This window comes from Astatotilapia calliptera, chromosome 12, assembly GCF_964374335.1.
Source record: "Astatotilapia calliptera chromosome 12, fAstCal68.1, whole genome shotgun sequence".
Taxonomy (NCBI): domain Eukaryota; kingdom Metazoa; phylum Chordata; class Actinopteri; order Cichliformes; family Cichlidae; genus Astatotilapia; species Astatotilapia calliptera.
In genome coordinates, this window is record NC_137433.1 from 6,126,936 (window position 1) to 6,142,482 (window position 15,547).

At 46.2% G+C, this 15,547-nt stretch overlaps 1 protein-coding gene across 3 annotated transcripts in view; it reads left to right on the forward strand.

Moving 5' to 3' along the window:
- tet3 (tet methylcytosine dioxygenase 3) overlaps positions 1 to 15,547 on the forward strand; it is a 44,883-nt gene that overhangs the window by 11,274 nt on the left and 18,062 nt on the right. The window contains exons 1-2 of one of the 3 annotated variants that reach the window (XM_026187983.2): positions 1,598 to 2,132; positions 2,911 to 2,970. Coding sequence is in view for 1 of the 3 variants with exons in the window: in XM_026187979.2 (XP_026043764.2) it covers positions 2,911 to 2,970 (60 nt within the window). In the remaining 2 variants the exon portion in view is untranslated. Of the gene's footprint in view, positions 1 to 1,597; positions 2,133 to 2,910; positions 2,971 to 13,389; positions 13,817 to 15,547 lie in introns of those variants that run through there. The other 2 variants (XM_026187979.2, XM_026187984.2) reach the window with 2 other exon arrangements.

Here is a 15,547-nt window from a genome sequence, read left to right on the forward strand (position 1 = left end):
ATGCTTTTGCTTTGTTCTCTATAGGCGTTTTCTTTATTCCAACCCACAGAAACAGATTCCATCATCTACTATCTGTCTCACCACGCTTACTCGTATTCCTGCCTTTACTAATACACCTTGTGCTACCTACTGCTGGCTAAAGTGCGTCTCCTATGCTGGCCTACCTGTAACGAAGCAAATTAAAGCAGCCACTCGCGCTGTCCAGCTTGCGACCAACACCACTCTGCTCTGACATAAACACACACATTCATCCACACACGTGGCCCCCCATCTGACGTAAGCAGAGGGGATTTCCCGTGCCATACGAGTGCGCAAACACTACAAAATGCTGTGTCACCGTGTGGCTGCCTCGCCTCGCCTCGCCTCACCGCGCCGCGCCGCCCTTCAGCTCCCTCTCTGCCTTTTTCTCTCGACTCTCCCTCCATCTCTGCCCACCTCTCGCTGTCTGTCCATTTTCACCAGGCTGCCTGAACATTCGCTCGCTTTGTCGCGTCTTTGCAGAGTTTTCTAATCCATCAGCTGCCTTTTTTCTTTCCCCCTCACTTTCTCATATCATTGCCTATTTGCAGAAATACATCGCTGCCCTCTTCTTCTTTTTAATCGTTGCTTAACTTCCCGTTTCATATAAAGTTGATTGGTGAAAGTGCATTCTGGTTGCGGTATCCGATCGCTGATTTAGACCGAACAGTTCCCACACACGCACTCTCCGATCCTGTTGGTTTTCGGAGATGATGTTCAGGACTCGTGCTGATGTCGAGTTTAAAAAGATCCAATCCAGAGATGATCTTTCATACTCAGAATATAAACATTATGAGCGCAGGCCTTCGAAATATGCTCGGCGTGTCTTTTACACAGAGACCGTAAAAAGGAAACGCAAGTTCCTGGCAGCCCTTTAAGCTCATGTTTGCATGCGAACACAGTTGCAGGTGATGATTTGCGATGCTGTTACAGGAGCGCACAACAGCATCGCTTTTAACAACAGCACTTCTCTTGCTTTGAGTCAGCACACTGGGCTTTGCTGTGTAATTTTGCCCATCAGAGCGGGGGTGTCTGCTGTCTCCGAGAGTGTTTGTGTGTGTGAGAGTGTGTGTGGGTGCATGCATGCGTGCACTGTGCAGTCCAGTCCACTTATTGCAGGCAGCCCTGACACAGATGGTGCTCGGCAATACCACATACCAGAGGCATTGTTTAGGGAAGGCCAGTTTCAGGAGATAATTGACAGGCATAGAGAGGACCCATCCCCCCCACATCACACACACACACACACACACACACACACACACACACACACCTCCCGCCCACCTTCACTTTGTTTCTTTATGTCGGCCATTCTTATATGGTGCTGCACACACACAAACACACACATGAAAATGGAGACCCTTTCTTTTTTTTTTTGACCTGCTCTTATTTTTTCTCTCTCACTCCGATCTCTCCCCTCTCTCCCTCTCTCACCACCCTCACATGCTCTCCTTCGGTTTCACCCTAGCAGCAGCCCAGCCGGGCCTCTGATTGGTGGACGTGCTGCCTTTGTGTGCTATCTCTAGTGTGACGTCTCTCCGGCGAGCTGTGTATATATGTGTGTGTGTGCATTTATCACGAGTGTATATGTTTGTATAGAAATAGAGAGGGGGGAGGGGGTGGTCGAGGGGACATTCACAGAAAGAGAAGAGAGAGAGAGAAATATCAGCAGGAAGGAAAGAGCGATAGCGATCGTTTAGAAAAAAAATCCCTCTTGTATGTGTGTGTATGTGTGTATGCATATGAACGTGTGTGTGTGCGGTAGACCTATTGGCATACGAGCAGGAGCGAGAGAGAGAGGGAGGGAGGGAGGACGGGGGTAGAGCAAGAGAATAAGTGAGAGAGAACGTGCGTACGAGGGCTCATGTAAAGCCAGAATAAAAACACAAGATGGCTTCCTGAATGGGCTGCTGCAACACAGACGGGAGAGAGAGAGACCGAGAGACCGAGAAAGAGGAGTGGAGCGATAGAGAACGAGAGAAAGAGAGAGAGAAGAAAGAGAGCGAGAGAGAGAGATAGGGCTGAAGGAGAGAGAGAGGGAGCCGGAGTCTTCTGATGGGGATTCGGCCAGCGGACGGAGGAGTACAAACCGAGGCAGCTCAGAGGCTTGGAGGGTAAATATTCATCACTCCAGACTATTTTAGGATTGATAGGTGGGTGGGTGGGGGCGTGGAGTGGTGTGGTGGGGGTGGTGGGGATTTGGGGTGGGGGTGGGGGTGGGGTGGGGGGGTATCGGAGGTTGGCGGGACTCAACTCGAGACACAACACACAATTTAACATTGGGGTCGCGTAGACAAGAAGGCTTTTTCTTTGAGGGGGGGGGGGGGGGGTTGCTATTGTTTTCCAATAATAATAAAGATCAGCCCTGCTTTGATCTACCATTTCCATCTATTCCATGCCTCTCTCACTTAACCCGTCCACTTTGGATTCTTTCCCCCTAAGATTAAAGGGGGGGGGGGGGGGTATGCTGGCATCAGATGATCAGACATATATATATTAGAAAGGTTGCACCAAGTCGGGATACAGACATTACATAATTCTATAACTGAAATCGAATCTATTTTGCGTCTCTCATTCGCTGTCCCGGCAGCAGAGGGAAGTGCCGGCTCACTGTTTGAGCAGAAATCAAAGAAAACAGATTTGCGCTTTTTGATGGTCGCTGAGGTTGACAGGAATGGGATGAAGAGACTGCGGATGGCAGAGCCCGTGTGCCGTTGTGCAAAGCTGTAAAGGTGGCACATTAATGCTCAATGATGAGTCTTTTTGAACAGGCCCTTGTCGCATTATTCTATTGATTCTTATTCTTCCCCTCCCTCCCTCCCTCCCTCTCTCTCTCTCTCTCTCTCTCTCTCTCTGCCCCCCCAATCCCTGTTCTGTTGAATGACTGTAAAGGTGGAATATTTGGACGACAACGGTCAAGGCTGCTTGGGAAGCCCAGAACTGGCAGCTGAGGTAAGAGATGACACTTGATGGGTGGGTTTGAAATAGTGTTTGTGCCCATGTCTGTCGTCTGCGTCTATGCATAATCTCTGCCCGTTTGCTGCTGTTGGATGAGGTGTTAATGTCATGGTTAGTCAGCCCAGTGATCACTTCCTCTTCTCAGTCGGTCTGTATCTGTTTGCCTGTTCTTTAAAAAACAACAACAACAAAAAACTTGATTACGCATGTGTGTAAGAATAGCTTTAACCAGTGTAACTGTTACACAGCTGTGACTGTCCTCGCTCTGTCGCTGGTATGTCATACGCTCCTCTCCCCGGTGGATGCCGCGTTATCCCTCGTATCATCTCTAAGTGGAATATAGTTGTGCCAGATCCCTGGTCTCGTCTTCACACCCGGTCTTTGCCGCCTGGGAACTGACTCTGTTTAATACAGTTGCTCCGAGTTTATGTCTGAGGCGCGCCAAGTTAAAGCGCCCTTACTGATGAAGTGGCGGCATCCTCAGTTTAAAGCGTCCCACGCTGCCTGCTGATTGGTGCCAGAGCAAGGCATGTGTAGATACAAGAGGCCCTGGAAAGGAGGAGGGGAGGAGGAGGAGGAGGAGGAACTCTGCACGTTGGCTCATGAGCTGGGGAGGCCGTCCTGCTTCTCCTAGGTTCTGGAGTCAAATGAGGTAAAGGGAGTAAAAGTTAGTGGGTCACGCATGCGTATACGTAGTTGATTGTCGGGCGTAGTAACCTGTGGCGTGTCGCTGCTGAGTGCTGCTGTTGCCTCAGCTCGCCGGTCCGGGGCACACTCGTCTGTTTATGTGGAAAGGCATGTGGACGGGCGGCGTGCGAAGTTTCATAAAGGAATTTACTGAACATCAAACAATTGTCTGAGTTCTAAGAATCTTGTGAAGTCCTCTCCCAAAAGGGGAAAAAGACAGCTTTGATCTGACTTCTGTCACGTGCGCCGAGAGCGACCTGAAATCCTAGATGAGCGAAATAGATTCACCTCCACATCTGCAGTGATATATGTCAGTGAGTTTCAAATGTCATAAATAGGGTTAGCATGGTTCTATGGTCTACTTTATCTTACCTCTAAGCTGCTTTAATCCCAATCCATATGTGGGCAAGCTCTTTATCTGCAAGGTATATACGACCATCTGGTTTAAAGGGGGAATATAATCTTTTTTGTGTTTAACAAGTTTCTCTGCCTTTATAGTTGTCCTGAGCTCCTGTTTGCAGAGGGTCATGGTTGCCGTGCGGATCCTGGGTGGAGTGTTTATCTCGACCAAGATCTGTTTCCTTGTCAAACATTTCCCTGGTCGCACACAGGCAAACACAGTCTACACCCAACAGACCGAGGGCACCATTTTAGAAAACTAAAATAAGCAGTTACAGAGTATCATTAGGCATGTACAGCCCCAAGAACAGTAAACAAAATGGTTTAAAGTGAGTTTGAAAGCAAGTTTGTTTTTCTGCTGTTCAGGAAGCAAAGCTGAATTGAGAGGTGTACCACAGTGGGTTACAGACAGACAGACTGCGCTCGTGTGATTTCTTTCTTTTCTTTTTCTTTTTTTTTTCCACGCCTATGCACAGGATTTCCTCTTTATGCACGAGGTGAACTTCGCACAGGTGGGAAACGAGTCAGAGACAGAGTAGAAACCCTGACGCTGCTGTGTACGTGATGGCACATGGAATGTTTATTAATCACTCGTCGAGCTTTGGAATCCCCGGCCTCATCGGCAAAGGGTTAATACTGACCTAGTTTCCGTGGCAACACTGAATGTCTGATGACATCATTGCTTTAATTTTAGCTGGCGTTCGGCGTCCAAGGTTGGTCACGTGACCAGCTAGCCGGCACCACATGTGCGTATTGTGTGTGTGTTTGTGTAGTAAGTGGTTTGGTGTATAGTACAAACTCAGGAAGTGGAGGGTTTGACATCACCTCTTCCATTCAGTGTTAGCTTTCGATGTATTTACTGTTCTGTGAGGTTTCCACTCAGTCAGTAAAGAAGTGCAGCTAATGGTTTATTCAAATTTGTGTAAACTGTGACTGTGAAGAATTCCCGTAGTTGGTAGACTGGCCTACTTTGAACAGATCTTTCTTGTTGATGCTTTATTTTGGGCATTTGTTATGTTATGTAACAATATTAGTTTTTTTTTCCAAGAAATGAAAGATGCATCTTTACTTCCTGAAAATACAAACTGTATTATGGGAAGTAAAGACTATTTAAACAAAACTACCAAATGGGTTAATAATAACATAGCTTCTGCAATCAAATGCACGTTATTGTAAAACAAGCCACTCCTTCTTTCTTTGTGTTTTGCCAGACTTTGTAGTATTTTTTTTTTTAAAGCGGTCTTTAAAAATGCAATAGTTCTCCAGAATTTCGGAAAGGGTTTGTTTGGACAGAGGCTGCTTTTTCACTTATTTTTTCAGCATAGAAAAGGTTGAACCAGTATTATATCTAGTTAGAAAGAGCAAATTTTAAATTGTTTGTAGGCGGTTTGTTACAAGCAGCCTGTCACAATATGACCCAATTTGTTCACATTTTGTGAGTTGAATCTATAAAAAATGTCGAGGATAGCACAGTTTGACAGGGAAAAAATTGTATTTTTGTACCAATAGCAGATTCCCAAGAGCCATCAGCCAAAGGCAAGGAAAAAAATCCAGCAAAGACCTGATACAAGACCTGAGAGATGCATCTAGTCCTGAAATATCTTGTAAAATAATAAATCCAACTTTTTCACACCGTCAATATGGATACAGGAGGTCAGGAGAAAGGTACAGCAGTGAGCGTCTACTATATCTGTAAAACACGTTAGAGGCTCTATCATGGTTTGAGGCTGCATTTCAGTCAGCAGTGTTAGGGATCTTGTCAAAATTGATCATAATATGAACACAGAAAAGTACGTTTTATTTTTAATCCACCATGCAATACTCTCTGCAGACAATTACAATGATCCCAAACACACTGCCAATGCAGTAAAAGCATACCTGGATAGAAAGACACATAATGGAAGTAGAACACAAAAAGTAGAAACATCCATAAAAGTGATGTGAATGTCATTCAAGAAACCTGGAGAACTATTCCTGAAGACTACTTAAAGAAATGATAAGAAAGCTAGAAGCAAGAAAGAATAAAGATGGCCATACCAAATATTGACTGTTAAGCTTTTAACAACCTCAGTTTTAGGGAACTTTTGAGATGGATACCTCATGAGTAAAACCTCTTTCTGAATGTTCTGAATTAGACAGCGAGCTTGAAGCAAGTTTTCATCAAAACAAGCTGGACACATAGCACTGTGCAGCACATAGACTGTCTACAAAAAGACAGATAAATAATTACCCAGTGTACCCACATAATCACTTGACACACCTCTGGTCTTACACTGAGGACAGCCTGCTTCAGAAGTCACTTTAGATTAGGGCTGGACCATATCATACCGTTCACGGTAATACGGTATAATGTTGGGCAACGATAAGAAAATGAAATATCGTGATAGAATATGGGTAAAACGTGCATGTGCAGTGCCTTTGTTTTCATACGTACATGGTGGAAAAAGCATGACGGCGACGGAGAACGAGAAGGGAGAAAGCGGACCGTTGAATGAAACAGATGAACCAGAATTGGTTTGTAAAAATGCTGCAACTTCAGTGGTGTGCAACTGGTTTAGCTTTCGTCCGTCAGATACACAACAAAACACTATTTTCGGTAGCGCATGCTAGCAGGCCGTCGTTATTACCGTGTTGTTTGGAAAATACGGCACACTTAAAATCAATCCTTTGATTTTTCTGAAAATCGACAGTGCCCCTTATAATCCCGTGTGCCTTATGTACAAATTCTGGTTGTGTTTACTGACCTCGAAACTATTTTATGTACACGGCGCTCGAAAATCTGTCAAATGTTTTAGTGCGACTTTGCTAAGCTACGAAGCCGCACCGCTTGATGGATTGTCGGATCATTACGGCTATCGTAGGCAGGAGCCTCGCGGAGTGATACATACTGTGCTTCAACATAATATTACCGTATTGTGTGTGTATAACCTCTTTTTAAGTTTTATGGATATTATACATGGTTATGCTGAATATATGTCGGCCAGTTTCCACTGGAAATGCCTTTTGGTTAAACTGTCAGCAAGAAATTTGCACTGTTACATTTTATATAATTCTAATGCACATAAAAAACAGCTGCTTGTTTAAGTGAAAATCATTGATGGGGTTTTTTTTGTTTTGTTTTTTTTTGCACTAATAAAGTTGTGGAGTTTTAAAGTGTTTTGTCTAGTGTCAATTATATCGTCAGTTATATCGTTATCGCAAATTTTCAAATGTATATCGTGATAAATATTTTTGGTCATATCGCCCTGCTCTACTTTAGATGCACTGGTTGAAAAGTAAATGTTCGCCGAGATTGTAAAAGAAAAAGCACTCCCAGGATTTCAAAACATCACATCTCATAGGTCCTTGTGGAATTTGATGTGACATTTTAATTTATACAGTCACCAATAATTGCCTCACTTGTATGCAGTCATTAAGGACTTGCAAAACCCTGAACTATTGTCATGTTTCATTTCTAATTAATGACAATTAGCAGACATTTCTTTCGGCACTGCCTCGCTGGGCTGCTTTGGGTTTCTGTTACTAGTGACCAAACCTGGCGGGGGCCTGGTTTGGTATCCTGCGAGCGCGATGAGTTGCGGTCGGTGGCATCGTTGGTGGTGTCTGATGTTAGAGCGAGGTCGTCAGCCGCACCGTGCCGCAGTTAATAAAAAATGAATGGAGGGAGAAGGGGAGGAGTCATCAGCTGTTGCTTGAGCTCGAACTCTCGCCTCTCTGGCGGCTGCTCTGCTGCTCCCACTGGGCATCCAGTTTAAACAATCCTGAATCCCACTGCTGCCAGACGCTGCCAGGTTTTATGTAATACAGCCCAACAGCTGTGGGAGTTTTCATGCCATAGTATCAAAACACACACACGAAAAAGGACCATATTAAAGAACAAAGTCTATAACTGGAAGCATACAAGAAAAGCACCGCATCTTATCAGTTTCCAGTAGTTATCTGTTATGAGCCCAGCTTTCACTGGAATGATTAAAAATGCACGCTGAACCTTCACATGTGTGTTGATGTAGACCATCAGCAAACACAGTGAAGGCTTTCTTGTTTTGCCACGGTCGAGCACTGGCCCTTTAAGTCTGGCTACGCCTGACTTGAACATATGGGAAGCTAATCTTAGCCCGAGTCCTGAGAGAGAGACAAGGCTGGCAACCAGCCACCGTGCAGGGGCTGAGGCAGGTTTCTGTTGCTTTATGTCTTTCTCGCTCTCGAGTCTTAAAAATTAATATTGCAACCCAAAAGTCATTACCAAGCCTCTCAGTCAGTGTTTCACCTGTCAGAACACACTCTGCCCATCTTTACTGCTGCGTTCTGTTAATGATTACATCACTGTCCAAACAAATCTGACCACTCAGCTCTTTTTCAGCACTTGGCATACAAAAGGCGAGCAGGTAGCGGCACGCAGTGTTCTTTCACAGGTTCAAACCGTTCTGAACTCACTTGTTTTTCATTCATTTCCCTTCACCCTGTTTGTCTCAGGTCCAAAAACTTTCTGATAACACATTCTGTTCTGCTCATTGATCCTGCTGTTGTTCAAATCCTGAAGCACAAAGAGCTGTCTCTTAAAAACAGCCCCCCCTTCCCCTTCCTCTTCTTTTTGTGGCTCCACCCTGCTTAACAGCCTCTTACCCGGCACCACCTTTCCCATTTTTTTCCTCCTCTCCTCCTTCGCAAGCCACTCCTCCATTTCTCTTTGTGAGGAATAGCGAGGGGTGGGGTTTGACGGGGGATAGGCGGGTAGGCCTTCCCCCAGCTGGGCAATCCGTGCTGACTTGCACGTGCCAAATGTCAGGAGGTATGACTCAGACTTGATATACACTACGCTGTGGTGCAATCTACACCTAAACATACCCTGAACTTAACACCGTCCTGGCTGAGTGGGGGTTTGGCACGAGTGTGTTTGGACACCAAGCTGAAACAAAGAGAGAAAAACGGCCAAACAGACAGGTGCACAGATGAAATTAGGTGATGCCTGAAAATGAACAATAGGTAAAGAGTCTTGTTGCTCAAGTTACAGTTACAGATGCAGTTACACTTACTCAAACAGGCAGTTTTCTCATTACTGTTTTTATGTGTTTTTCAGAAAACCAGTTATGACTAAAAAAAAACCTAAACCCACACGCTCACGCACACACATGCACACACACGCACACACGCATTTTGTAGATTGTATTGTAAAAAATGACTAAACTATACGGAAAATAGTGTAGTGTTCTGAATCATAAGAGAAGCATTAGAATATACATACAGGACTTATTATGCAAATAAAAGTTCACATAAATTCTCCATATGTTGCTGTATCTGTTCTCTGTCTCTAGATAGAAAGGATACAGAACACATTTAAAAGTCTCCCCTCCAAAATATGTTATGATTACGACCTTGGTGCTAAATATAATGTGCCCTATGGTCTCTGGCCCCTCCCCACCAATAAACCCAGTGACCCTCAGTGGACTGTGTGCATACTAGTGTGTACTGTGTGTGTGTGTGTGTGTGTGTGTGTGTGTGTGTGTGTGTGTGTGTGTGTGTGTGTGTGTGTGTGTGTGTGTGGAGAGAGTGGAGAGAGCTCATTAAAGCATGCCTCTGCATTTGTTGACAGTTGGTGTGCATGCACTGGAGCGTCTGCGTGCATGTGAGCAGTTTGGAGGGGGGGCAGGAAGTGAAAGATAAAGAGATGTGGAGCAAAAAAAAAAGAGAAAGGGAAGGAGGGGGGTGCACACAGTGTGTCAGATCCGATGACCTTGATGCCATTAGAATGCGGGACAATGTGTGCTGGGGATGGGGGCGCACAGAGGTGGATAGAGGAAATGGAATCAGCTGACAGGAAGTGATGTTAGGAGAGGCAAAGGACCCTTGTGTCATGCTCCTGTGAGTTTGGTCACTGCTGGAAACAAATGTTTTTTTAAAGCACGTCTAACAGTGAAATCGCAAGAATTCAACTCCCGGACTGCCTGAAAAGCAAACATTTTGTTCTCTGTCGGTATGCTTCATTCACGTACACCTCCCACTAGCGAGGTGCTGGCAAAAAAAAAAAGCAAATTGAAAAGCTTGTTTCACTGTTTGAGGGTTCTGTGTCAGGACTTCGTTGAAAAGAAGAGGATGACTCAAGCTTTACTCATAAGCGAGCACACACACTGCTGCGGATGGACTTTTGTTGTCAGTCATCCCTCCTACAACCTAGACCTTTCCTCCGTGCTGCTGAGAAAAAGAGCGAGAGCCTGAGAATTGAGAGGGGGAGAGAGATGAGGGCGTGCAGTAACTCATCTTGGATGATAAATGTGACTACACCGTGAAATGAAGTGATCGATGAGGAGTCTTTGTTACCTCTCCTGTGTGTCTCTCAATGCCGAATTACAGGTTTACCGTAAGTGCGATTTCATTTTCACTTAAATGTCAAGCTGCGTGGATTGTTGTTGTCATTTCAAATATCAGGTAACCTCGATGACTCAAAAGTTTGCTAAAGGCACGACTGCCCTGCACTTCTAACGTTCTCTTTCACCGCGCTACAGTTGTGCTCACGAGGTGACTTCACACCAGCTCTGTTGAACAAACCTGAATGGCAGCATTGGAATCCACGAAACGCACGCCAGCATCTTAAAGCGACAACGCGCTTTTCTGCCATTGCTGCTTCGCTTCGGTAGATTTCTATTCCTTTTGTCAGAGATGGCCAGTCCGATGGTGGTGAAGAAATTTTGAGCAATGTCTTATGTGAAATGACACCGATGTAAGCTGATATGAGTCATCAAAGAAGACATGTGCTTGAATCAAGAGCACTCTTACTGTAAATTACTCGTGCCTTCTGACATGGAGCAAACTGTGTCAGCTTACATGCTGTATTTACAGTGTGGGCACATCATGTGTCGGAAACAGCTGAATCCCTTCCCTCATGTTGGTGTTTTGGTCAAACAGCGTTTCTTTGTTTTACTCAGCTGTGGACAGTGACAGAGTCAGGCAGAGTTCATGTTTATTAAGTTCTCTTTCATCCTCTTTGCCTCGCTCTCCAAATTTTGGATATAAACTATGGAAGTGCTAACTTCACATAAGATGGGACTGTTTAAGGAGCCTGTTGTGTTCAGGAGGTGTCTAAAATGAGGAAGTTTGCGTACAGAACAGATTCAGGGGTTAAGCCAAATGCTGAGCGAGAAACGCTGTGTCACTACAGTCGGGGGAGTGAGCGAGTGAACACCAGCCAGCCGGGTGAATAAAAAGAGCGTGCTTTCTGAGCTTCAGTTTTTTTGGTGTGGTTTTGGTGATGGTGGGCATGTGCTCGGGATGACACGCGCCCACCCAGTGGTGGAGGCAAGCGTCCTGGTGGGAGACACTGATGACGATGACGGTGACGGTACAGCTACGTCACCGCCACATGTGTTTCCTACCTCTCTCGCTCACTATACTCTCCCTTCCCACTCATTGGCCCTCCCTGGTCACGTGACCTTAATGCTCTACTTCTCCTTCCCCTTCCTTTTTAGACGGCTCGGGCTGTGTTTCTCTTTGGGATTGACGCTCATCTGTGTGTGTACATATGAAATTGTGCGGCAACAACGAGACAGACAGTGTGTGCAATTTTATAGCGCCAGAGAGCGAGCGCGTGAGAAAAGTGTTGGAATGGTAATGCAATAAGCTATGCTGGATGGAGGCAAAAAGCTCGGGAAACAAAACAGTAGAGACGAATTGAGAAAGAGAGAGAGAGAGAGACAGGCAAAGGCAGATTGAAGATGCCAGAGAAAATGAGAGACCAGGAGAGACAGGGAAAGCCAAAGGAAGTGAAGCAGGGAAGGGCTACAGAAGTTAATCCAGCCACAGTGCAGTGTAGCTCACACATGCTCAGTAATATAAGAGAAAAACACTACGCAGGAGCTGACAGCGATCTGCATGAGGGAGACGGCCATAATACCCAACCTCCTCCTCCTCTTCCTGGTTAAATCTTCTCCAAAACTCCAGCAATGTAGGAGCGAAGAGAGGACCGCAGAGCCGGTCACCCAGAGGCGATGACGGCGTTCATAATGATAATGCCAGTGACATCAAGGAAAAGCGACAATGGTGAGGAATGGGAGAACGTTGTCACACGCTGGCGGACGGGTAGGACAGAAGCCATCGATGAACTGTGATTAGTCGGCTCCTCGCGGTCTTCATTCGGCAGCAACCTCCTGACCCTTTTTCTGTTTGTGCCACTCTCGTACCTCTGGTTACAGAATCAGTATCACACGAACAGCTGATCAACTCTGCACGTTTCAACAGTGTACTCCACAGATTTCCCTCTTCCTATCTCCACTCTGTTCCTCTTGCTCACCGATGTTGAAGAGTCGTGCCCCTCTCACTCTCCATTGCCCAATTCAGCCGCCTTGCTGCTTTACTCCTGAGCATATAGGTCTTCTTTCGTTTGCTTCCCGACATCTGCAGGAGTGAGTTGACATCATAGAGTGTTGGTGATTTCTTTTAAACCAAGTGACCCTGAGCTTCCTGCAGTCGGAAGCCTTCTACTTTGCGTTTGCGTCCTTTGGATCTTGGATTAAAGGGCCGGCAACAGCGCCAGCAATCCTCTCCCTCTCTTGCGAGAGCATCCTAGAGGATCTGTTATCAGTCACAGGTGTAGGTCTGAAGCTTTTCCTGTCACACGAGGAACAGGGAAGCGATGTGAATGCGGACAGGAATGAAAATGGAGATGGAACAACCATCATCGGTGGTTTCTCCTTCGGCCCGCGGTGGAGCCCAATCTAGATGGAGCAAAAATGTCCGCGAGGAAAAAAAACGGATGTCGTTTACAAAAGGCATAAACAAGGAGTGTAATGATGCTTTTCTCTGCTCCCTTTTCTCTCTTTCTTTTTTTCCCTGTGTTGATGCCATTGCGCGATGAGATTGCGTTTTCGTTTGCAAGCCGCTGGTTTGCCTCTGCGGTCGAAAGCAGAGAAGCTCTGTCACACTCAGAATTGCCAGTATGGGGCTTATGGCGATAAACAAAACACACACACAGACAGAGATAGAGCCTTATATATAACATAATCTAATGCAGCAGAGCACATAATGTGGAATGGGTGTGGATAGAGACCGAGAGGGGTTTTCTCACTGGTAAGGAGCTCTGCTGCACTGTGCTGTTTCCAAGGCTGCTGCTGCTGCTAGCAACTATCCCCCCACCGCTCTCTGTGTTTCTGCTCACTGCGCACTCCTCCATTCCATTCGTACGTGCCCGCTGTGGCTTAGATAATGGCCTCTCGCTCTAAACACACACTGAAAAGCGCGAGAGAGAGAGAGGGGAGAGGAGATGGAGGGAGAGGCTGCGCGAGAGGGAGGGCAATGGAGGGAGGGAAAGAGAGAGGGGAGGAGGAGGAGGGGAGGTGAAGGTGGGGGCTGCGAGGAGAAGCCGACTGCATCTGTAGTGAAGAGAAAGAAAGAGGATATTGAAAAAGGGAAGGGAGGAGCAGACAGAGATAATGAGAAAGGAAAAAGCAGAGAACAGAAAGCGCTGGTCATAAGAATAGGCAAGAGAATGAGAAACGTGTGCGGTGTGCTGGGGGGAGGTGTGCGCTGTGCGTGCGGCTGGCCGTGTGTGAGTGCATTTATGTGTGTGTCACCGCTCGCTCTGTCTGCGCGCCGCCCGGGCTGGGAGAAATAGAAAAAAAAAAAAAACGAGGAATACAACCCCCCAACAAGGCCAGATCGCTCGTGGACTGCTGCTGCACCGGCGAGCAATTCTCATGCTACTCTCTGTTTCCTCTTCTGCTCCCCACTCTTCGACCGGCAGCCCCGTCTGGACGTCTAGGACGACGTAAGTACGCGTTTGCTGTGTCCTAGAGGCTCTCAGCCAGCTTCATATTGTCAGGGTCTCTGCTTAATGTTCGGCACGACAGCAAAAAGGGGAAGGGGAGGGGGTGGGAGAAGAGGGAGGAGGATAAGAGGGAGGATGAGTTGGTGTTGGATTTAGGTTCAGCTGTCTACTCACAGGCTCTCGCCACCGCCGCCGCCACCTCTACTATCCTCACATATTCTGTCTCCTCCCTCCAGTGTCAGGGTTAAAGAGCACTCTCACAAACAAAACTGCACAGGCTTGTCTCGTTTAAAGGGCTCCCAGACTCAAGTGTCTGGTCTACCAGGTTCTACAAGGTCTAAGCCAGTTGGGCTGGTTGGTGTTTTTGGATACACTTTGTGCCGTTTTTGTGTGTCAAGTCTGCACAAGTGTGTTTGTGTGCGACACAGAGAGAATACAACAGGCTATGTCGTAGTGTAAATATTTGCAAAAGCACGTGGTTTGTGCAGTTTGGGCAGCCGGGTAGGTGTGAAGCGGTGCAGGTGTCAGCGCAACATTTCACAATTTGGACTGGTTTTAGATCGACTAAGTTTTGTCAAAAGAGCCTTTAATGTGTGTGTGTGTGTGTGTGTGTGTGTGTGTGTGTGTGTGTGTGTGTGTGCGGTGGAGGAGGGTTTGGGTTTGTTTGGCGTCAAAGCTCAGCGAAGTCCATTTGTTCCGGGTGTTCAGCTTCGAACCCCTCTGACCTTTCTTTTGCTGCGTTTTGTGTGCACAACTGTGAAAAAAGGAGGAAAAGAGAGTGTCAGTGTGTGACTGTGCGTGATTGTGGGTTCGTAGGTTATGCAGTCTTGCAGTCGCTCTGTTTCAACACACTGCAGTTTTCATAACTGCACGCAGCTACCTCCACCCCCCCTTCCTCTTTCCCATCTGATGCTACTGATAGTAAAAACATGGGGCCTCTCACGTATTGCATGCCGGCTGTTCGCTGCACCCTCCTCTAAAACTCTCCGGTTTCCAAACCAGCTTCACCTCTCACCCATAACACCAGCAACCCCCCCTGGGAGCCGCCTGCTAGACACCCAGTACAGAAAGTGAATTCAGAAGGCTTACAGAATGTCCAGTAATTAGCCACTTCAAAGGCTCATTTCAATAATATTCAAATGATGGGGAAGCTGGACATCAGGCTCACTTCTGCTACCGCACACTAATGGAGCTACAAACTGAAGCCCTTTTCTTTCTTTCTTTTCTTCTGGTGGGGATGATCTAATACTGAGTGATTCAGATCTACATACATTATATATTTAAAAGTGTATGCATAAAACAAATAACGTCTTCCTCTGCAACATGATCTTCAAGCATCTTCTAGTTTTTTGGGCTCTTTAAACTGAACACAACTGCACAAAGCATGCAGCAGGTGCGAATTGAAGCATCTCAACTATTTACTGTAATACAGCCTGCAGACTTCCCTCTGTGTTGCTAGCACATCTAATGTAGTCATATAGTGCCACTGTTTCACTCTCCTGTGAACCTCTGAGCAAGTTCAAATGCAACAACATGAACTCTGTCAATGATTTCTGAAGCTGCCCTTGGATTATCTTTGTTTGCTTTTCTTCTCTGCTGGATTCATTATAATATAATCTACAAGGAACCAACCTGAAGACTGAATGGCTTGTACACTCACTGGTTTTATTTGCAAACCACATCTGGACTTAATGTATTAAGATCACTGAGATTTAGACAAATTTAACAACA